This window comes from Hemitrygon akajei, chromosome 8, assembly GCF_048418815.1.
Source record: "Hemitrygon akajei chromosome 8, sHemAka1.3, whole genome shotgun sequence".
Taxonomy (NCBI): Eukaryota; Metazoa; Chordata; class Chondrichthyes; order Myliobatiformes; family Dasyatidae; genus Hemitrygon; species Hemitrygon akajei.
In genome coordinates this window covers 132,772,872-132,797,280 of record NC_133131.1, presented here as the reverse complement: position 1 = coordinate 132,797,280, position 24,409 = coordinate 132,772,872, and the positions used below count along the sequence as shown (strand labels likewise).

General features: G+C 38.9%; 1 protein-coding gene across 1 annotated transcript in view; it reads left to right on the top strand.

The window, feature by feature from the left end:
• c8h10orf67 (chromosome 8 C10orf67 homolog) overlaps window positions 1-20,891 on the top strand; it is a 159,981-nt gene extending 139,090 nt beyond the window's left edge. The window contains exon 17 of the mRNA XM_073052952.1: window positions 20,685-20,891. Within this exon, the coding sequence (XP_072909053.1) occupies window positions 20,685-20,706 (22 nt within the window). The 3' untranslated portion in view covers window positions 20,707-20,891. The remainder of the gene's footprint in view (window positions 1-20,684) is intronic.
• Window positions 20,892-24,409: the final 3,518 nt, after the last annotated feature.

The window sequence follows — 24,409 nt, the reverse complement described above, 5'->3', positions numbered from 1 at the left end:
CAACCTCTCCTTATAACTCAATCCTTTCCATCCTGGTAACATTCTTGTGAATCTTTTCTTCACCCTCTCCAACTTAAAGACATCCTTCCTATAGCTGGAACTGCATATAATATTCCAAGTGTGGTCTTACCAATGATTTATACAGTTGCAACATGATATTCCAATGCCTGTACTCAGTTCCCTGGTTGATGAAGGTGAGTGTGCCAGATGCCTTCTTCATCACTCTATCTGTGTTGCTACTGTGTTATCACAAGGTCTGCTGGTTCTAAAACACTCTCCAGGGCCCTACCATTTACTATGTAAATCCTGTCATGGTTTAACTGAACAAAAAGACACACCTTAAACTTATCTGAGTTAATTACATCTGCCATTCCATGGCCGCCTTCTGCAGTTCATCTAGATCATGCTGTAATCTTAGGTAACCTTCACTGTCCACTATGTCACCAACTTTGATGTCGTCCACAAGCTTACTCATGATGTTAGCAACATTGTCATCCAAATCATTAATATAGTTAACAAACAACAGTGGACTCAGTATTGGTCCCAGTCTGATTAACAATCCTTCACTACAACCTCTGTCTCCTTCCACCAAGCCAATTTTGTATCCAATTGGCTATCCCACCTTGGATCGCTTCCAGATCATCCTACCATTCAGGACCTTGTCAAAGGCCTTGCTAAAGTCCATAAAGTAACATTAGCAGATCACCTTCACCTCACATATTCAAACCCATTGAAATCTGTGGATCTGTGGGAACAAAGCTCAAATAACTAAGATAGCTGATGCTTTTGGAATCACACTTATGACGCATGCTTTGGCACTCGAAGCCATCCTATATCTTCCCATATCTAATAGACATCATTAGCTTGTTTTTCAATGTACATTTAATGTATTTTGAAACAAACTAGTAATTTCTGGTTTTTGTCAAGTAAGAAGGACTGATACATATAATGTGCATAAATAGAACATAAATTCAGATTGCTAGCAACTGACACTGTAGACAGGCATGCTGCTAGAGAGAGGGACACAGATTATTACTAGTTTGATATCTTAAAATTGGAATGTTCTGTTTTGAAAGCTCCAGACTAACAGGGGAAAATGGGAAAAGGATAATAGGAAAGAGGATTTAGAACCAAAAGAATTTGAGGGTCTAATGAGCAGAGTGAATGATACTCAAGGAAGGGGTTTGAAGATTAATGAAGACTAATTGTTGCAGCCCTTCATTGGTCAGGGTCGACGATGGATGTTGCATCCTAACTATGTTATCAGTCAATATGCAAGCCAGGGCAGTATGATATAGTAAACAAGCTGTTGCCCACGCTGCAGGCTCCCCTTCTCCATGCAGCTGGTGATTCCAAAGGAACAACGGAGACTGATACAGTTTGGCACCAGCAGCATCACAGGATTTACCAGTCAGCGTAGAACTCAACATAGGACTGGCTTAGAGTTTCCAGCTCCAGATTTCACCTCGGGGTTTTCTCCTGAAGCCTTGCCCATGAGTGGGTATAACCACAAGCTAGCGGAGATTTGAGATCCGAGCTTCCTTTCTCCTAGATGAGCTGCCAACCATGACCGACAAGCACCATCTGCCTGAAGACTGGTTTTAAGGCACCAGTAACCTGCCTCTGCCCCTTCTCGTATCAGTAGAAATGATTCTGCTGGGCTTAGTAGCTAAGACAAACATAAAAACCAGGAGCTGGACTAAATTGTCAGAGGCTACTTGAGATACACATCATTGGGAACATATAATAGGCATTGGGAGTTCAACCGGACTAACCCCCTCCCCAGCTATGACAACCTTAAGGAACTAACAACGTAACAATCAAAAGGCTATAAGATAAAATAGTGCAGTGTGTGTGAACCTGGCAGGAGGATAGAAACTAAAACAGACAGGAAGAGAAGGCAGATTCAAAATTAGGAAGAGCATATTTTCCCTATATTCCTCCCTCAACTTCAGCCTACAACTGTTGAATTTTCTCTATGCCACACATCAGCTCTCACTAAAGAAAGAACAGAATTTGATAAACAGAATTGGAAAAGATTTAAGGTGGCAAAAAAGCTAAAAAGAGAGAACAGAAGCAGAAGACATGCTAGATTGAAACAAAATCATTGTGACAAAACAGACAGAACAATGTATTCTCCAGATAATCAAGCAGAATACTGCAAGAGTTTGTCAGATCTCTGTCAGGGCTGAAGTTTATTAAACACTGCTGCAGACATTGATATTAGTATCTAGTCAAGAGTCTAAACTTTCACAAATTTATGAAATAATATAATAGATCATTTAAAATTATATATTTCAAGAAAGATATACAAGTCTAATAATTCTCTTACCTCAAAATACTGTATTTACTGCTCACAAAGTCAGAGAGCAAGTCCCTTCAATGGATCCTTCACATAAGTATTTCTATAAGGATATCCTATGGTGTCATTTCATCTCATCTGTAGCCAGAGAAATAGCAAATCAATGACATGAGACATTTGTAGATGCCTCTAATAAATCATAAAATGGGAATTGGTGAATATAAAGGCTAACTCCATCTTGCTTTGAGTTTAAAACATCATAGAGAATGACTTTGAATCATGTAAGTGACATAGGGACTGCCAACTATAAGAAACGATGAAGGTAAAACTGTGGTAGTCCTGTGGCTACAGATAAAAGTAAGCTGAGATCAAGTCAATGACGTAGTCCAGCAATGACTCACTGCATTATAAAGACTCATAAGTACTTTATGTCAGAAGCTGATTATTTTCCGTTTGCTGCACATTCTTATATTTGAAATACTTTAAGAAAACTAGGCATTTGGTGAATTATGGTGCTCTTTAAACTGCATCTATTTTAAATGAATGATATAAATATTTCAAAATGATCCAGTTAATAGAATTCAAAGGAAGCTACATATAAGCTGTCAGTTTATTGGAAGAAGAGCATAATAAGTGTTAATTATGCAATTCTGTGTGAATTCACGCATTTTATGTGTGCATTAGTTTTAGTTGAGTGAACGCTGCATATGAACTGTGTCAAATACTGCAGTTTTCAAGCTGAATATGACATTTCAGTTGTAAATGCATGTAAAATTGTGAGATGTTATTTGGAGTCTGTATGAATAAAACACTGGGAGAGCTTGTAAAACAGTTTCAAGCGTATTGTAAGGGAGGAATAATGGATTTCTCAGAAGCCATTTTGATTTTATGCATGTGCAGTGCCATTGTGAAGTTGTAGCATTGTGCAGCTTTCAGTGACATCATTTATCATTTCAACACCTCACCCCACCCCTCCCCCCAAAAAAATCACACACAAAACACTTCTATCAGGATTTGCTTACGTTCATTGCAAACACTGGGGCAGAATCAATGATAAACCACAATGGAGTTTTGTCGCTGAGTGGGACATGCAGAAGATTGACAGATTTACATGACTATTGCTACAATTCATGCTATTATAGGAGAGAACAACTCCTTTAAAGTAAGTTGTATAATTTTGTTAGATCTGTGGCTAATTTTGATTAGCAACAAAACGTATAGGGTAATTCTTAAATTATACAAAATTTTGAACCTTTCGCTATACACCAAACTAAATTATTCTATACAACATGTTGGACAATAAAGACAAAATCTTGACCCACTCCAGTTTATCAGTCACAATTAATCAAACATAACAATGGAAATAATGATGTGTTCAAAGAATCTAAAAGCTGTAGGTCATTTCTAGGGCAAGCTTCTTGTCTTTTTATAGCTTACTGCTTTATAAGAAATACTATTTAAAAAAAACATTTAAAGTGAAGAGTATAATTGTCAGCCAGCAATGCCAATAATGTACAAACTGTGACAGGATATCTTGAAATTGGCTCATACATAAACTTTACCAATTGGTTATGTTTCTGTGGTTCCATGAGAAGCTGATTGTAAGATTGCCAATTCCATTGCTTCCAAAAGGGCTAACCTGCAGCTTGAGCTGGTTACACGCTTTAGTTAAGTGCTCCCACCCCCTGCCTTTGGGTCTGTGCAAGGTCTGTGACCTTTTTTTAGAATTGTCAAGTGAAATGTCATGTTGCCCCTCCCAAATGGGAGTTTCTGCTCTCGTTTGATCAACAGAAAAACGATTGGGGATGGTAAGATCTGTGTCTCTGTGTTGTAATGTGAAAGAGTTCACAAAAATGTACCATGATAAAAGCTAATAAGCCATGTTATCATTGAAGCTCTGCAAAATATTAAACATAGAATTTAATGCATTAATAAATGAAAGATAGAGATTCTAACACAAGGAGGTGCAAATTTGTTCCAAAAAGTGTTCTTATGTGGTAGTGTGTTGTTTGTTAGTTTTTTCTTATGATTGCACATAATTTTATAGAAAAATATAAAATCTACAGCACAATAGAGGCCCTTTGGCCCACAATGCTGTGCTGAACATGTACTTACTTTAGAAATTACCTAGGGTTACACATAGCCTATTTTTCTAAGTTCCATGTACCTATCCAAGAGTCTCTTAAAAGACTCTATTGTATTTGCCTCCACCACCATCACCAGCAGCCCATTCCATGCACTCCCCACTCTCTGCATAAAAAAACTTCCCCTGACATCTCCTCTGCACCTACTTCCCATAACCTTAAAACTGTGCCTTCTCGTGTTAACCATTTCAGCTCTGGGGAAAAAGACTCTAATTATCCACATAATCAATGCCTCTCATCATCTTATACACCTCTATCAGGTCACCTCTCATCTCCTGTCACTCCAAGGAGAAAAGGCCGAGCTCACTCAACCTATTCTCATAAGGCATGCTCCCCAATCCAGACAACATTTTGTAAATCTCCTCTGCACCCTCTCTATGGTTTCCACATCCTTCCTGCAGTGAGGTGACCAGAACTGAGCACAGTGGGTCTGACCAGGGTCCTATAGAGCTGTAACATTACCTCTTGGCTCTTAAACTCAATCCCACGGTTGATGAAGGCCAATACATTGTATGCCGTCTTAACCACACAATCAACCTGCACAGCAGCTTTGAGTGTCCTATGGACTCGGACCCCAAGATCCCTCTGATCCTCCACACTGCCAACAGTCTTACCATTAATACTATATTCTGCCAAAATGTTTGACCTACCAAAATGAACCACCTCACACTTATCTGGGTTGAACTCCATCTGCCGCTTCTCAGCCCAGTTTTGCATCCTATCAATGTCCCGCTGTAACCTCTGACAGCCCTACACACTATCCACAACACCCTGAACCTTTGTGTCATCAGCAAATTTACTAACCCATCCCTTCACTTCCTCATCCAGGTTATTTATAAAAATCACGAAGAGAAGTGGTCCCAGAATAGATCCCAGAGGCACACCACTGGTCACTGGCCCCCATACAGAATATGACCCATCTATAACCACTCTTTACCTCTGTAGGCAAGCCAATTCTGGATCCACAAAGCAAGGTCCCCTTGGATTCCATGCCTCCTTACTTTCTCAATAAGCCTGGCATGGGGTACCTTATCAAATGCCTTGCTGAAATCCATATACACTACATCTACTGCTCTACCTTCATCAATGTGTTTAGTCACATCCTCAAAAAATTCAATCAGGCTCATAAGGCACGTCCTGCCTTTCACAAAGCCATGCAGACTATTCCTAATCATATTATGCCTCTTCAAATGTTCATAAATCCTGCCTCTCAGGATCTTCCCCATCAACTTACCAACCACTGAAGTAAGACTCACTGGTCTATAATTTCCTGGGCTATCTCTACTCCCTTTCTTGAATAAAGGGACAACATCTGCAACCCTCCAATCCTCCAGAACCTCTCCCATCCCCATTGATGATGCAAAGATCATTGACAGAGACTCAGCAATCTCCTCCCTCACCTCCCACTGTAACCTGGGGTACATCTCATCTGGTCCTGGCAACTTATCCAACTTGAAGCTTTCCAAAAACTCCAGCACATCCTCTTCCTTAATGTCTATATGCTCAAGCTTTTCAGTGCACTGTGAGTCATCCCTACAATCATCAAGGTCCTTTTCCATAGTGAATACTGAGGCAAAGTATTCGTTAAGTACCTCCACTACTTCCTCCAGTTCCATAAAAACTTTTCCACTGTCACACTTGATTGGTCCTATTTTCTCACATCTTATCCTCTTGCTCTTCACATACTTGTAGAATGCCTTGGGGTTTTCCTTAATCCTGCTTGCCAGGGCCTTCTCATGGCCCCTCTGGCTCTCCTATTTTCTTACTTAAGCTCCTGCCTGCTAACTTTATAATTTTCTCGATCTCTATCATTACCTAGTTTTCTGAACCTTTCGTAAGCTTTTCTTTTCTTCCTGACTGGATTTTCAACAGCCTTTGTGCACCATGGTTCCTGTACCCTACCATCCTTTCCCTATCTCATTGGAACAAACCTATGCAGAACGCCACGCAAATATCTCCTGAATATTTGCCACATTTTTGCCATACATTTCCCTGAGAACATCTGCTCCCAGTTTATGCTTCCAAGTTCCTGCCTGATAGCTTCATATTTCCCCTTACTCCAATTAAACATTTTCTTGACTTGTCTGCTCCTATCCCTCTCCAATGCTATGGTAAAGGAGATAGAATTGTGATCACTATCTCCAAAATGCTCTCCCACTGAAAGACCTGACACCTGACACCAAAGTAATTATTTTGGTGTGTTGAAAAACATCACATTGCTTATAAAAGTCTATAAAATTGTCTAGATCAATGAAGATTTTATTTTTATATTGAACAAGAAAGATTATAAAAGTTGTAAAGTTATTCTGTAGGAAACAAGGTTATTTGAATCCCCAAAGACAGCACCAGTAAATGAAAAATCTTAGATATAGAGAGGAAATGTAATTATTTAATCTGTTATATCCTGCCAGAAAAATAGTCAAAATTACAAAGTTTGTATATTGTAAAATAATCTAGTCACCTTTGAGTCCCTCTTTAATTCTTTGCAGTTTATCTAAACATTTATTTTGAAATTGAAAGCTCATTGAAGATGTCTTGGCATAATAAAGCAAGAAAAATGTTGGACGCTTCATAATGAATAGAATACAGATTAGAAAATAGTAATATTTCCAGTTCATTTTTAGACCAAGCAAAACTTTGAAGCTGTTAGAGGGTTGTGATCTTTCTGATCAGAGAATGCATTTGATCTTCAATAGTTTGCATTGGGATTTGTACCCTAAAGTGTTTTGTCCCCAGTGTCAGCTCCATTTTACAGTAAGTGTTCTATCTTTACAGACTTTCTTTCTTTTTCATTGGTTGAAAAGTATCTGTAGTACTTGATTGATAGAGTAGTGAAAATCAAAAAATTACATAATTCTGGAAATATTCAGTAGGTCAGAGAGCATCTGCAGAAGGAGAAACGGTTAATGTTTCTTCAGAATTCAAAAAGAGGAAGAAACTTGTTTTCAGTGGGGGAGAAGTTTTATGGAAGAAGGTACCTCTGATGGAGAAGTGGTCCAAATTGCTTAATGAGAGCAGCTACCTGCACATTGTTTCTTTGCCTGTTTAATGTCTTGTAAATAGTGAGGCTGTGGGACATACCCAGCAATGCTTAAGTTCCTACAGTGGATAAATCAAATTCAGATTGAGTAATCACTTAGCCAAGCACTTTCCATTTCTTCTATGCATACCTTTCTATTGTTCTCCTCTTCCTTCCCTTTCTTCCATGGATTCCTTCCTCTCGTTCTACTACACCTTTCCTTTATTCATGGTCTCTCCTCTTAAATTCCCTTGTCTTCAGTCCTTCAGCTGTTTCATCTCTCCCCTCCCAACTTCTTACTTCATTCCCCCTCCCCAAACACCCAGTTTCCCCTCACATAGTCTCACACATCACCTGCCAGTTTGTACTCCATCCCTTTCCGCCTACATTGTTATTCTGGCTTCTGCCCCCTTCCATTCCAATCCTGATTAAAGGTCTTGGCCTGAAACATGAGCTCTTCATTCCCCTCCATAGATGCTACCTGACTTGCCGAGGTCCTCAAGCATTTTATGTGTGTTACTCAAGATTTCCAGCATCTGCAGAATCTCTTGTACTTATGACCTGCATTCAGTGCTTATGACCTACATTCAGTGGACTGGAGTGAACCTAACTTCTAAATTGGCTGCCTCTTTTCTTCCCAATCCACTCCTACTGCCACTCTGACATTACTATCTATGGCCTACTGCATTGTTACATTGAAGCTCAACACTTTGTATTCCATATGGGTACACTGCAGTCTCCAGCTCAGTATTGAATTATTTAGCTTTAGATAACTCATTTTTCCCTTCTATCGTGTTCACTCAGATTTTCTTATTCAATTTGTATAATCCAGTGTATTGAGCATATCACACAGCTCTATCATTTTCAAAAATCTGAAAGCACTAGTAACTGCCTCCATTAATCCATTTGAACTTACCTTATTAGAGATAAGGTTCCCTCAAGCTGTCATAACCAGGGCAGGTAGTGGGGATAAGCACCCACTACCTATTAAATGGCATGTTTCTTAAATAGTCTCTAACAACCAAGTCCAGCTCCTGGCCTTCACATACGGCTTAGCTGCTAAAACCAATGGCATCACTTCTACTGATAGAAGGATCAAGGTTGGGATACTGCCTCCTTAAAACCAGTCACTTTGGGCAGATGGGGTTAGTAGCTCATCTGAGAGAAGGAAAACTCTGATCTCAAAGCTCCACTGCCTTGCATCTATACCCATTCATAGGAAAGACCGTGAGTAAACCCCAAAGAAAAATCCAGAGCTGGAATTCCTAAGGCAATTCTACATTAAGTTCTATGCTGACCAGCAAATCCTGCAATACTGCTAGTGCCAAGCTGTATCAGTCTCTGCTATTCCTTTGGATTCATCAGCTGTGTGGAGAGCAGGAGCCTGTGCATGGACAGCAGTTGCTCGCCATGTTGTACTGCCCTGGCTTGCATGTCATGTAGACAACTAGGACACAGCATCAAAGGGCCTAATAAGAGATAAATTGGTAAATTGATGTATTATTGTCACTTGTATAAAGGTACTGTGAAAAACTTGTGTACTGTTCATACAGATCAATTCATTACAACAGTGCATTGATGTATACAAGGAAAAAGAATAATGGAGTGCAGAGTTAAATGTTACAGTTACAGAGAAAGTACAGTGTACTGTAGGTAGACAATGCAGTGCGAAGTCATAAACAAGGAAGATTGTGAGGTCAAGAGTCCATCTTATAATACTAGCGAACTATTCAATAGTCTTACAACAGTGGGAAAGAAGCTGTCACTGAGACTAGTGGTAATGTGATTTCAGGCTTTTGTATCTTCTGCTCAATGGGAGGGAGGAGAAGAGAGAGGCTTTGGGGTTAGTAGGGTCTTTGATTATGCTGACTACTTTACCTAGGAAGTTGCAAATGCAGACAGAGTTTCATAGAGCAGAGGCTAGTTTGCACGGTAGACTGAGTGGTGTCCACAACTCTTTACAGTTTCCTGTGGTCACAGGTGGAGCAGTTGTCATACCAAGCTGAGATGCATCTGAATAGGATGCTTGCTATGGAGCTTCAATAAAAATTAGTGAGGGACAAAAGGACCTGTCAAATTTCTTTTGCCGCCTAAGAAAGTAGAGGCATTATTGAGCTTTATTACTGTGGCATCAATGTGGTTTCACCAGGATAATTGGCAATATTCACTCCTAGGAGCTGAAGCTCTGAACCCTCTTGACCTCAGCACCACTGATGTAAACAGGAGCATGTGCACTGCCTCCCTTCCTGAAGTCAATAACTAGTCCTTCTCTTTTGCTGACATTGAGGGTAAAGTTGTTGTCATAAAACCATGTTACTAAGCTCTCTATCTTCTCCCTGTACTCTGATTCATTGTTATTCGAGATATGGGCAACTATGATGGTAACCCAGGGAGAGGTTAAAAATGTCTGCAAATAGCCCTGTCAGCTGATTAATGCAGAATCTAAGGACATGGCAGGGGCACTATATGGGCCAAATGCTTTCCATGGGTTCACTGTGCTGAAAACTGATCTTATTCTGCTACAGTGACCGTGTGTTCAGGTGCATTGGAGGCTGTCGGGGTAGGTGGTGACATCAATCCCCTTCTGTTCAAAATGAGAATACAATGAATTAAGCTGAACAGAATGGGATGAACTGTTATCAGTAATATTGCCTGGCTTCGTTATGTAAATTGTTAGAGCATGTAAGCCCTGCTACAACTGGTTGGTCTGTGACTCAATTTTGGATTAATAGTGTCTTTTAGCATCGTTGATAATTTTACAGAAATTGTATCTCAATTTCTTGTGAACACTGCTCTCTAAATTTCAGAGGGAATGGATCTCCTAGTTCACCCATGGCTTCCAGTAGCATTAATCTGCACATCCTTCCCCATATTCTCTACTACTGATCAACAATTACAATTGTTAGCATCAACAAGGTCAACCATGATATGTACATACTGTTGTCACTTTATTAGGTACACCTGTACATCTGCTCTGTAATATAACTACTACTCAGTCAATTATATGGCAGAAACTCAATGCATAAAAGCATGCAGACGTGGTCAAAAGGTTCAGATGTTGTTCAGGCCAAGCATTAGAATGGGAAAGAAATGTGATTTAAGTGACTTTGACTGGAATGATTGTTGGTGCCAGACAGGGTGGTTTGAGTATCTCAGAAACTACTGATCTCCTGGGATTTTTGTGCACAACAGTCTCTGGAGTTTACAGAGAATGGTGTGAAAAACAAAAAAAATACATCCAGTGAGCATGCATTACAGTAGTAGTGTGCAGAAGACCATCTCTGAATACACAGCACATCAAGCAGTGAAGTGGATGGCCTGCAGCAGAAGATCACGAACATACACTTAGCTACTACCTTATTAGGTATAGGAGACTTCCTGATTTTACTTAAAACTAAATAGAGTTTAAGAATTCTACACCCCATTCTTTAGTGTTCTGCCTGTTGTTCACATGCTCCACCAAATTCAAATGCATGTGAAATCATTTTTAATAAAATGTAACATTTCAGAAAACTGTTTTCACCCAGAATACTTCCATTACTAATGCCTGAGACTAAAATATACTACCCCTAAACATTATGCACAAACATTAAGGGGATATTATTTCCCTGTTTTGGTAGCCTTTATGAAAGTCAGAGTGAAAACAATATTCCTGATGCCAGGTTTTGACCCAAAACATTAACATTTCCTTTCCTCCTGTGGATGTACATGACACACTGAGTTCTTCCAACAGATTGTTTCTTGCTTTAGATTCCAGAAAATGCAGTCTCCAGTGTCTCCTCTGAAAAATATTAGACCCATTCATTTTTACAGTCATCCTTTATCTGAAGCTAGTTTATATTGTTGATTTTGTGTTGTTTCATATTACACAAATACAGAATCTGTACATAACTCATAGTTTTGTTCAAAGCAATTTACCTTCACACTGTTTTTCGCTAGGTTATCCATCTATTTGGAAAAGCATGACATCTTCAGATTCCACTCTTAGCATTCATTTACAGTTCTGTGCGAAAGTACCTAGGGTGCCTAAGAATTTTGCACAGTACTGCATTAATTTTATGTATTGCACTACTGCTGCCACAAGAAAACAAATTTCATGAAATATGGGAGTGATGGTAAACCTAATTCTGATATGAGTCTATTGTGGACTGAGAGTGGGAAGGATGCTGGAAGAGGGGAATCATGGTTGGAGAAAACTGGAAGGAAAGGGCAGGGAGTGGAAAGCACCAGAGACATTTTGTAATGATCAATAAACCAATTGTTTGGAATCAGACAACCTTGCCTGGTGTTACTCAGGGCTGGATTTATCTGCACCTGCGCTACCCCCACACCAACAACACCCTTGGCAGTCCTTCTCTGCCACCTATCCCACACCCTTCCCTTGGTGCTCCACCCTCACCATTCCTAACATCCTTTGCTCCCACCAAATTTACAAATTTGCTCTTCGGTATATGCTGACAAATACAGTACATTGCAAAAGTCTTAAGCACCCTAGTCATATATACGGTATGTGCCTAAGACTTTTACACAGTACTATATATTATTTTTCATATCATGATAATGTTTCAATATGTTTCATGTAATTTAAATATCTTGTTACCCTGTAGGCAAAGATGGCATGTTATTTGTGCAAAACAAATGCCAAAAGTAACATGCTAATTCTAAGAGTACAAGGGACTGATCTGGCTAAGAGATACATATTGTTTCACTTAGGAATTGGAATTGTTTTATTATTATCACATATATTGTGATACAGTGACAATTGCATACTCTTCATACAGATCAAAATAATTAGGTAGTGCATTGGGGTAGACCATGGTAAAACAATAACAATGCAGAATAAAGTGTAACAGCTACAAAAGTGTACAGTTCAGGTAAGCAATACAGTCCAGGATCAATATGAGGTAGATTGTGAGGTGAAGAGTCCATTTCTTGTACTAGTGAACTGTTTAATAGTCTTATAACAGCTATCCTTGAGCCTGGTGATACATGCTTTCAGGCTTTTATACCTTCTGCCCAATGGAAGAGAACACCGCCATGGATGGCCGCAAGCCTGGTTGCAAAAGGAGGAGGGTTGGGTATGAGGGCTAACAACTGCTTCTCTTAAAAATCCAGAGCTCCAGACTTCAGAGCTTCATTTTTGAGAGGAAAAATCTTTGCATAGAGGACATGTGAAGACATGTGGTGTAAGTGGAAGCCACAGAGCCAAGTGACCTTATGTTGGCCCAGGATGGAGGATTGTGGCAAACTACTGTTGGTAGTCTCTGCCCCAAAAGAGGTGATAGGCTTAAGAAGAAGAAGAAGTGGGGTTAGTGGAAGAGGGAAGAAGAGAGAACATCCAGGGTGAGTTGGGTCTTTGTTTATGCTGGCTGTTTTACTGAGGTAGTGAGCAAAAGAAAGAGTCCATATGGAGGGATTTCTGTGATATATTGATCTGTTTCCATTATTCTCTGGAGTTTCTTGCAGTTATGTGCAGAGCAAATGCCATACCAAACCGTTATGCATCCAGATAGGATGGTTTTTGTGGTGCTTTGAAAAAAATTGCATGACAAATTGTTGCGTGTGGTATGGAATATTTCTTGTTTGAATGCAATTACTGGAGTCTTATTTAATATATAATTTCAAAGGCAGCATCTCCAGCATTCCTCACTACTATGCTGAACTTTGATCCTGATATTCACAGAATTTAGAATGGGCATTCAGCCTCCAAACTTCTGATGAAGAGGTGAGATAGCTACAGTATATCTAATCCAAGCTCTACATTACAACAATAAAGTACTCTCACATTATATCACATTTTGGGTACGGTGTTTACAAACAACAGACGTTCTAGTAAATAGTTTGGATGTATTAATTTAATGAAAATTGATTCATGCTGTCCAAATCCAGTTTGAGGTATAATGGTAATATTGCTTGAATGGGATGTACAGTACAGTATGTGCTTATTGTATATGTAGCTCTTCAGTTGCAGGAAAGAACAACTGAGCAATTACAATGATCCAAGGCATAGTACAAATCATTATTCTACACCAAGTGAATAGTGTAATACTTTTGATCAGATACAATCTGTTAAATTAATTCAACTTACTTCTGTAAAAATATAAAATTTTAAAAGCATTTCATATTTCATCAGTGGTTCATCTCACATTAACCAAGCTCCATAATTTCTAACCTCTGAGCAAACACCGTTATAGTTTTATTTTGATTTCTCTTCCCCTTCAGACCTATTCAGTACAATGACTGTGAGATTCTTGATCTGAGTGGACAACCTAGTGAATTGCTTGTATGTAATCCTTCTGAAGAAATTCTGCAAGAAGTGTCACCGCTGGTTTAGTTCAGTACTCTTACACTCAAGCCAAAGTCCCATCCTAAAGACTTGAATACCAAAAGCTAGCCAGATTAATACTGAGAAAATATTTCTGCTTTGGAGGTGCCATCTTGCAAATGAGACATTAAGTAGTGGCTAAAAGGTTGGTGCAGCTTTTTTAAACTGGGCATCCTGCCCACTATTTATACTTCATTTAAACCAAAAACAAAATCAATGCATCATCAAATGACCTTTGGCAAAGCTTGCCGTACCAATGCTAGCTTTTGTGTTCCCCATATTACAAGTGACTAAATGTCAAAATTACTTTGTTGACTACTATATATTTCAGGACAACTTCAAGTACAATTTATTGTCATTCAACCATACACATGTATACTGCCAAACAAAACAACATTCCTTCGGATCAAGGTGCACAACACAGTACATATATCTAATACAAATAACATGTAACACATAAAGTAATATTACCACGAGTAAATTAATAAATAATAAAGTGTGTTTATGACGCAAGTTAAAAAATAAACAGTATAACACTACTGGTGCTTTATCGGCGATGAGACCTGGGTGGTGCAGGGAATTCAGTAGTCTTAAGGCCTGGGAAACCACCTGCTTCCTATTCTAACAGTACTTGTCCTAATGCTATGGTATATCCTGCCTGATGGTAGGGGATCAAAGAGATTGTTGGACAGATCAAAGGATCGTTGACAATGCTAAGGGCCCTGCATATACAGTGCTCCTGACAAATATCTCTGATAGGTGGAAGCAACACCCCAATGATGCACTCAACAGTCCTTGCAATGCTTTGTAGGAACTTGTGGTCAGATGCCTTGCAATTCCCTTACCATTTGGTGATTCAGCTGGTTTGGACACTCTCAATGGTGGTCCTGTAAAAATAGGTTAGAATGGTGGGGAGGGGGTGTCACTCACCTCAACCTCCTCAAGGAGTAGAAGTGGATCTTAAAAGAGATATGAAAAATACAATTCTTTAGAAACACAGAAAACCTACAACACAATACAGGCCCTTCAGCCCACAATGCTGTGCAGAACATGTACTTACTTTAGAAATTACTTAAGGTTACCCATAGTCCTCTATTTTTCTAAGCTCCATGTACCTATCCAGGAATCTCTTAAAAGACCCTATCGTATCCACCTCCACCACAGTCGCTGGCAGCCCATTCCACGCACTCACCACTCTCTCTGTAAAAAACTTAACCCTAACATCCCCTCTGTACTTACTTCCAAGCACTTAAAATTCTTTAATGTATGTAAAATAATATTTTCAGTGTTTTATCTTCTAGTAAGTAGATGATGTTTCTGTTCTGAATTGAATTAAAATCTTGGTGTATATTTAAAGTAATATTGTTATTTTTAGTTTTACTTTTACTTTTAGAATTTACAGAGGGAAAGCTAGTTCACTCAAAAATGGATTCCTGTCTAATCCAGGATGAAAAGAATGCCTGGTGAATTGTGAATCATTCCTTAATCTTCAATGGATGTTCTCTTTTTTTCATTGTTAACCATTTGAAAACAAATTTTTACAATGCATGACAATCACTTTGAAATACATGCCTTGGTCTCAGCCCAAAACATTGACTGTTTATTGTTAACCGACCTCCTGAGTTTGTCCAGCATTTTGTGTGTGTTGTCTTGGATTTCCAGTATCTGCAGAATCTCTTGTGTTTATGAATCACTTTTAGAGCCAGTTTTGGAATAACATTTTGGGAACTATGATGTTGTAGCTATTACAGAGACTTGAATGACTCAGCGGCATGAATGCCTGCTGAGTGTGCCGGGCTTTAGGTGTTTCAAAAAGTACAGGAAAGGAGGCAAAAGCGGTGAGAGTAGCACTGCTAATCAGGGCTGCAGAAAAGGAAAAAGTCATGGAGGGATTGTCTATTGAGTCATTGTGGGTGTAAGTTAGAAACAGGAAGGGGGCAATAACTCTACTGGGTTTTTTTATAGACCCCTCAATACAAAGAGGTGGATTCTGGAACGGTGCAATAATAATAAGGTTGTTGTGATGGGTGATATTAAGTTTCCTCATACTGACTGGCATCTCCTAAGAGCAAGGGGTTTAGATGGGGTGGAGTTTATTAGGTGTGTTCAGGAAGGTTTCCTGATGCAATATATAGGTAAGTCAACTAGAGGAGACACTGTACTTGATCTAGTATTGGAAAATGAAGCTGGTCAGGTTGTCAGATCTCTCGGGAGAGTATTTTCAAGATATTAATCACAATTCTATCTTATTTACCATAGTACTGGAGAGGTATTGGAGGAGAAACTTTGAGAAAACATTTAATTGGGGTAGGGGAAAATATGATGCTATTAGGCAGGAACTTGGGAACATAAAACGGGTGCAGAGGTTCTCAGGGAAATGCATGGCAGAAATGTGGCAAATGTTCAGGGAACATTTGCATGGCATTCTGCGTAGGTATGTTCCATTGAGGCAGGGTAAGGATGATTGGGTTAAAGAACCATGGTGTACAAAGGATGTAGAAAATCTAGAAGAAAAGAAAAGAAAAAAAATTACAAGGGCGCAGGAAGGAGCTAGAAGGGGCCATGAGAAGGCCTTGGTGAGCAGGATTAAGGAAAACCCCAAGGCATTCTTCAAGATGTGAAGAGCAAGAGGATGAGCCATGTGAGAATAGGACCAATCAGGAGTGAGAGTGGAAAGATGTGCAAGGAGCCAGAGGAGGTAGCGGAGGTACTTAATGAATATTTTGCTTCAGTATTCACCAGTAAAAAGGGCCTTGGCAAATGTAGGAATAACTAACACTGGACTAAAACACTTGAGTATACAGACATTAAGAAAGAGGATGTATTGGAGCTTTTGAACAGTATTAAGTTAGATAAGTTGCCAGGAATGGACAAGATATACCCCAGGCTACTGTGGGAAGCAAGGGAGGAGATTGCTGAGCTTCTGGCAATGATTTTTGCATCATCAATAGGGACAGGAAAAGTACCAGAGGATTGGAAAGTTGCACACATTGTTCCCTTGTTCAAGAAAGGGAGTAGAGATGACCCAGGAAATTATAGACCAGTGAGTCTTGCTTCAGTGGTGGGCAAGTTGTTGAAGAAGATCCTGAGAGACAGAATTTATGAGCACTTGGAGAGATGTACTCTGATTAGGGATAGTCAGCATGGCTTTGTCAAGGGCAGGTCATGCCTTATGAACCTGATTGAATTCTTTGAGGATGTAACAAAACACATTGATGAAGGTAGAGCAGTGGATGTAGTGTATATGGATTTCAGTAAGGCATTTGATAAGGTTCACCATGCAAGGCTCATTCAGAAAGTAATGAGGCATGGGATCCAAGGAGACCTCGCTTTGTGCGTCCAGAATTGGCTTGTCCACAGAAGGCAAAGGGTGGTTGTGGATGGTTCGTATTTTGCATGGAGGATGGTGATCAGTGGTGTTCTGTAGGGATCTGGTCTGGGAACCTTCCTCTTTGTGATTTTTATAAATGACCTGAATGAGGAAGTAGATGGATTGGTCAGTAAGTTTGCTGATGACACAAAAGTTGGGGGTGCTGTGGATAGTCTCAGGGATGTCAAAGGTTACAATGGGACATCAATAGGATGCAGAACTGGGCTGAGAAGTGGCAGATGTAGTTCAACCCAGATAAGTGTGAAGTGTTACATTTCAGTAGGTCAAATTTGAAGATAGAATATAATATTAATGGCAAGATTCTTGGCAGTGTGGATGATCAGGTCCATGTCCATAGGACACTCAAAGCTGTTGAGCAGTTTGACTCTGTGGTTAAGAAGGCATTTGGTGTGTTGGCCTTCATCAACAGTGGGATTGAGTTCAAAAGCTGTTAGGTAATGTTGCAGCTATATAAGACCTCAGTTAGACCCCACTTGGAGTACTGTATTCAGTTCTGGTCACCTCATTACAGAAAGGATGTGGATACTATAGAGAGAGTGCAGAGGAGATTTACAAGGATGTTGCCTGGATTGGACAGCATGCCTTACGAGAATAGGTTAAATGAGCCTGGCCTTTTCTCCTTGGAGTGATGGAAGATGAGGGGTGACCTGAGAGAGCTGTATAAGATGATGAGAGGTATTGATCGTGTGGATAGTCAGAGACTTTTTCCCAGAGTTGAAATGGCTAACACAAGGAGGCATAGTTTTAAGGTGCTTGGAAGTAGGTACAACGGATATGTCAGAGGTAAGTTTTTCACACAGAAAGTGGTGGGTGTGTGGAATGCACTGCCAGCGAAGGTGGTAAAGGCAGATACAATAGGGTAATTTAAGAGACTCTGAGATAGGTACATGGAGCTTAGAAAAATAGAGGGCCATGCAGTAGGGAAATTCCAGGCAGCTTCTAGAGTAGGATACGTGATAGGCATAACATTGTGGGCCGAAGGGCCTATAATGTGCTGTAGATTTTCTATGTTTCTAATATTTGTGAAACTATCAATTATCTATTTACCAACACAGCCAGTGCTGAAATGCTTCCAGGAACAGTCACATGATATTAATTGGAATATTATTAATACTATTTATTTATAATCCCTTATTAATAATTCTTCATTAATAGTCTCCTATGCAGTAGAAGCTAGTTTATATTGGAGACTGATTGTATTACACTCTGCTTATCCTCAGATTGCTTATCAAAAGTTTGGCCTGAACTTAAGCCCACAACTCAAAAAGGCTTACCCACTTTACCTGCTTACTCGGTCCCTTTAGTTTAGAAAGCACTTCAGTGTTCTAGGCTCCCTTTGAAGTGTTTAATATTAGCTGGTGCTGTCTGCTTCATTAACTTTCTTCCAGCATTATAATTATGAGAAAGAAATGTGTGTGGACACCTGGCTGTTGAACAGAAGAAATTATGGCATTATGTTGCTGCTCAGAGCACTCTAAAGGCATGTGCTGGTGTCCAGCTGTACCTCAAAAGTAACATCTTCATGTCTAATTTACAAAAATATTCAATTTTTTCTGTATTGATGAGCTGAATCTAAGATCGGTTAAATCCAATATGATTGATTTTTAAAGTCATTTTGATTATTTTTAACTTCATTCTTGGGGTAGTGGACAGAACAGAAAATGTCACATTTTCTTGGATACATTGAGATTGTCTATAAAAAAAAAGCCCACCTCTAGGATATGATGGTGCAGATTTTAAGCATAGCTAATTATGTTTTTTTGCCAAAACACATATATAATCCATTTCCTAAAGTAAATTACAATATAATTCAAAAGCAAGATGCTGACGTTTCTGGAAATTTGCTAAAAACAGAGAAACATTTATAGTTCAAGAATTCTCTCTCCACAGATGCTGCCTGTTTTGCTGTGTTTTGTTGTATTTTCTGCAGTAACAGGAGTAGGTCACTTGGCCAGTCTTGCCTCCTCCACCATATATATAAGATCATGGCACATCTGATTATCACTCTTCTTTCTCACAAATCCTCAGTAACCTTTAACCCATTCTTGCTTATCAAGAACCTATCTTAAGCTCCTCCCCAGTTCTGATGAAGGGTCTTCAACCTGATGCATTCTCTCTGTTTCTCCTTTCACAGATGTGACCTAAGCTGTTGAATTTTCTTCAGCATTTTCTGTTTTTAATTCAGCTTCCCAGAATCTGCAATATTTTACTTCATTTTCATCTAAGTAACACTGCTTTAAAAGTATTCAAGGAGTTCAAGCATCTTTGAGGAAGAGCGCTCAAAAAGATCACAACACGCAGAGATTTTTGCTTAACTCTGTTTTAAAGGGCAATCATTTATTTTTAAACAATGCCCCACTGCAGAAAATGTCCTCCATAGCCTAACAGTATAAAACCCCTCTGAATCTTACATGTTTCAACCAAGTCACTTCTCACTCTTCCTAACTCCAGTAGGTACAAGTTTAGCCAATTCTTTCCTCTTCAGACTACCCACCCATTCAAAGTATTAGTCTAGTAAACTCTTTCTAAACTGCACCCTACATCCTTTGTTAAATAAGAAAACCAATTTTGTACGCAGTACTCAAGATGTGTTGTCACCAATGTCCCACCTAACCATAACATAAATGCACTCCTTTCTTAGCCTGACACTATTAAGTACTTACATTTTTTTTTCTGATTTTATTTCAGATTTCCAGTTATCTATAAGTGTCTTTTTTATTTCTTCGTGCTTTTGCACCTAACTCTTTGTAATAATTAATAATGTTGTGCTGGTTTTCCTAATTGTTTGCTTTGCCTGCATACTAGCCTTTTGTAGATCATGCATTAGGACCCTCTACTTCTCTGAGCTCTGTAATATCTTATCCCTAACATCTTTTCCGCCAAAATGGACCGTTTTGCAATTCCCCACATTGCATTACATTTGTCAGATCTTTGAGCACTCGTTTAATCTACTATGTCCCTTTCCTACCTACTTTTGCAGCATCAGCAAACTTAGCAATTGAATATTTGGTGCCTCCACCCAAGAGCCAAGGCATCAATACATATCCCTATGGCACATCACTGGTTACTTCTTGCCAGCTAGAAAAAGACCGTTCCCTGTTTCCTATTAGTCAGCCAACATTTTGTCCACAGGCAGCTTCCTACAGGATGAACTTTTTTAATTTTTCACAATTATCAAAGGCTTTTCGAAAATCTTGGCATTTTCCAAGGGTGTTATTTTATGGTCTTATGGTGTCTGTATTCAGGAAGCAATCTTAATTACCTTGATGTTTCTAAGTGCTTTTCTCGAACTTCTCTAAAGTTTTATGATCAGTATCAAATGTTTTGAAATACATATCTGAATGCACTTTATTATGAAATACTGTATGCAAATCAACCATTTTCCCTTTTTTATGGATACACATTGCCACACCGAATCAAAGGCGAGATGGCGACGGAAATCATTTCCAAAATTCAAAAGAGCGTGGCCTGATAATTTCTTCCCATTTTTTATGTATTTACAGATCACCTGATAATTTATGTTAATGAAAACAGGATTGCAAGAAGCCCAAATCTCACATTAGCTGCCAGATTTATAGCAACGGATTAGCAGTTTGTCATATTATCACGCGGACTGTTTTAATACATTGGTTAGATATATAACAACAGATATATGCGCCCGCAGTGCCCTTTGTAAACCCCGAAATTTTATGGTAGGTTAATGTCGTTCAAAAACCCATGCAGTCTGACTTTCCAAGTTGCAATATGTTTCTGAAATTCACAGTAGTACTTGCATTGAATAATAAACTGCTGCTTTAAATATATTCCGTTATATTGCAGTTGCATTCATTTTTCTCCAAAGCAAAAATGAAATATCTGAGTTAATGAACTCAAAACTACAAAGCATCCGTCAAGAAGTTACTCCCCGCAGGATTCATAGTAAGAACATGGTGAAAGGGTTTACAATAATTCTGTCCTTTTTGTGCATTCGGTCGTTATGGTGGATCAAGTATAGCGCGAGTAATGGTGATATCTGAACTGTACACATTTCTGACTCTATAATGAGACTAATCCTTTACTAAATCCTGAAGCGTGTTGATATGAATATCCAGGATATTAAACCCATATGCAAATTGTTATTAAAGCTATATTTGTGTTGTAGATGTTAGTCCAGCTATATCAAACAGCGCCAACTGGTTGTACAAGCACGAATTTACACTCTATCTTCTGTCCCTCCTGACACAAAATGGTTTATTCTTCTCTCAATTGTGCGGTGCAACCGGTGGCGTCTGCTGCAACAGCAAGAAGGTAAAAGATGCTGGAAAGATTTGAATAGTCAAACGCTTTCGTTTTCAAATGCGTTTGTCATGGTAAAATACAGCCCCTGTCTTTCGCCCTCTCATAAATCAATATCGTCAGACAGAAAGTTTTATGGTGAGTTTAACACTAATTTAAATATTTAACAGGGAATTCATGGGGTTGAATTTTACTGGCATTCGGACATTATCAACGAGTTTTTTTATATTACGTTATTTACTAAAATATTTTGCCATTTTGCGATCATTCTCTATTCCGACAGGAATTTCAAGTTCTAGCCATAGGGAGAGCTGTTCCACATTTCTGCACTGTTCGGTGTCTTTCGTCGAGTTGCAGTATCTTCTATATAATCAAAGTAATACGCTATGATTGTATGGAAATTATAGAAGTTCACCATCTAAGAACATTTTTGACTAACTAGTTCACTTATATGGGTGACGTAAGCTCAGAGGGGAGCTGAACTGGGACTTTGAACTGCTCAGCCCTGTCGAATTCACCTCAAGAGTTAATCGTAATCGGACTGGATCTTTTCCTGAAACTGGCTTTCCGACATTTTCACGATTGTCTATGTTGACTAATCGTCTTCACAGTCTTACCTTCAAACACAAGAGACAATTTCAACCACCACGTTTAACAATTTCTGCAAAGCTGAGTTGGAAAATATAACCCAACTTTACTAGTAGTTTCTAGAAGAAAGATTTAGCTAAACAGACAAAAGGCAGTTTAACCAAAAGGTCGGACTATTAATCTATGAAATCGTTGACATTCAGTTCAGTTGGTGACATTATTCCATCACATCCATTCATAAAGCGTTTCTGACTCTGAAAAGATGGATCTCCATCAGAGACGGCCATTCCTTTACATAGTTCATTTTTCTTTATGGCAATAGATTTGTAATAGAGAATTTGACGACATTGTCGCAAACTTACTTCAATAACTGCGGATTTTCTTTTGGCTAAAGATCAGAAATAAATGTGTGTGAGCTATAATGTATTTATAAGTAATTATGTATATTTTATTACATTCAATGATAAAAAATAATAAATCTGAATTCTGAAAAGAACTATTTAACTCAAATATAGCATAATTATCTCCCATGTCACTTGAGCTCCAATACTTTATTTATCTTTTTTTATTAAACTCAACATGGAGAGGATTCACACCACGTTGTCTATGTTTGGAGAAACATCTCACTTCACGTACCTTTATCGGTCCTGTGATGAGAAATGCGTTCATTACTGCTCGCAGCTGCATTAGTCTCACGAAAACACGATCCTGCTGAGAAACGCAAATAATACGAAAAACGAAGTAATTAATGCCTAAAAGAGTTTAGGGCTGATGTGATACTTGTATCCATGATAAGATTAAATGCAGTGAAAATGACGCGTGCTTTTGCACTTCGGGAGCTGACAACTGCGGAACCTCTACTTCAAATTTCTCAACAAAAGGGCTTCCTTGACTTGATGGGTTGTAACAAGTTTTAATGTCCCCTCGTATACAAAGTACATCTGGAAATATGCACCGGGATACTTTATACGAAGCCTATGGGTAAAAGAGAAAAGGAACGCCATTCATCGGATTCGGGATTCGGAAATGCTAACACTGACGAATGGATTTTGTTACGAGAAAGATTTTAATTTCATTATTGACGACAATTTATGATTTAAATGATATGAAATATGGAAATGGCTCGAACTGATAATGTTAAAAATGTCAATCAAAGAGTTTGCCGTACATTTAAATCTACTTGAAAATGAATAACATTTTGAGGCACTTAATCATTTTGAATAACATTATTTAAAGTCTTTGCTGTAAATATCCTTTGTTTACTCGTGTAGGTGCATTACTCTCTTACTGGAAGAATCTCTCCTTTCCGCGCTGCGCAACGTTGCTTTTAACCCCATTCGCAAGATATGCCTGAAAAGTTAAAAGATACAAAGATACTATTCTATAGCTTTAACAAAAAAAAAGCTAAACACTAAATAAGATCTTCAACTTGACCTTGGAAAGGGTTTCTGTGCCTCTCGCTAATCTGTCAAATCCATGATCCATGACAATGATGCATTTAAAAGTATTGTCAGATGAATGGTTTGATAAATTCACTGCTGAAAACATTGGGGTCATTTGTAACGACATGCTCAAAAGTAAGTCACTCTAGCAAGAAGTTTTGTTACGCGATATAAGAAAACGAATCGTCAAATCAGCACTGTAATATTTCTCAGGGCCAAAAAAAGCTGGGAACAATACTTCTCATATTTAACGCGATATTTAGATGCTTTGGTTAGGAACAAAAGTCATAGCAAGACGTCTTTATTGCTAATTCAGTCAAAGGCACATGGCTGGTTTTCCCGCAGAAAGGTCACTGTCGTTGTGTTTGGTCCACCGAGGGGGTGTTTTCAGACTGAAAACTGAGCCAGCTGTCTCTGTCATACCCTCGCCATTGGAGAGCACCAACTGTGCATGGTTGTTAGCCACATTCTACACCTGCAAAATCTACCGATTACCAACACTTTTCAATTTTTTAACATTGAACAAACAATGCAAGCCGTGGCTGACAGCGTTTGGCCGTGTAGAAGCTCTGGTAGGTACCAGCCTCGCAAATGCATGCGCTGTCGCATTGAGTGGCCTCAGCGAGCGTAGATCAAAGGACCTTCAAACAAGTGTAATAAGTTTGAAATCAAACTGACCAATAGCTCTTCGAAGCGATCGTTCACCTTCTCCATTCCACCGTTAATATCAATCATCTAATTTCTGTTAGGATGGGATAGACCACCGGATGAGTGAACTGTCGCAAGTTCACGTGAGATATATCCCCCTTAGAGCACAATCCAAAATTGTATTACCGCACACTACAGTGTGAGTGGATGCAAATTCCTTATTTCACACTTCAGCTTGAAATTATGGATTTGAAGTCCTATTTACCTGTATTATG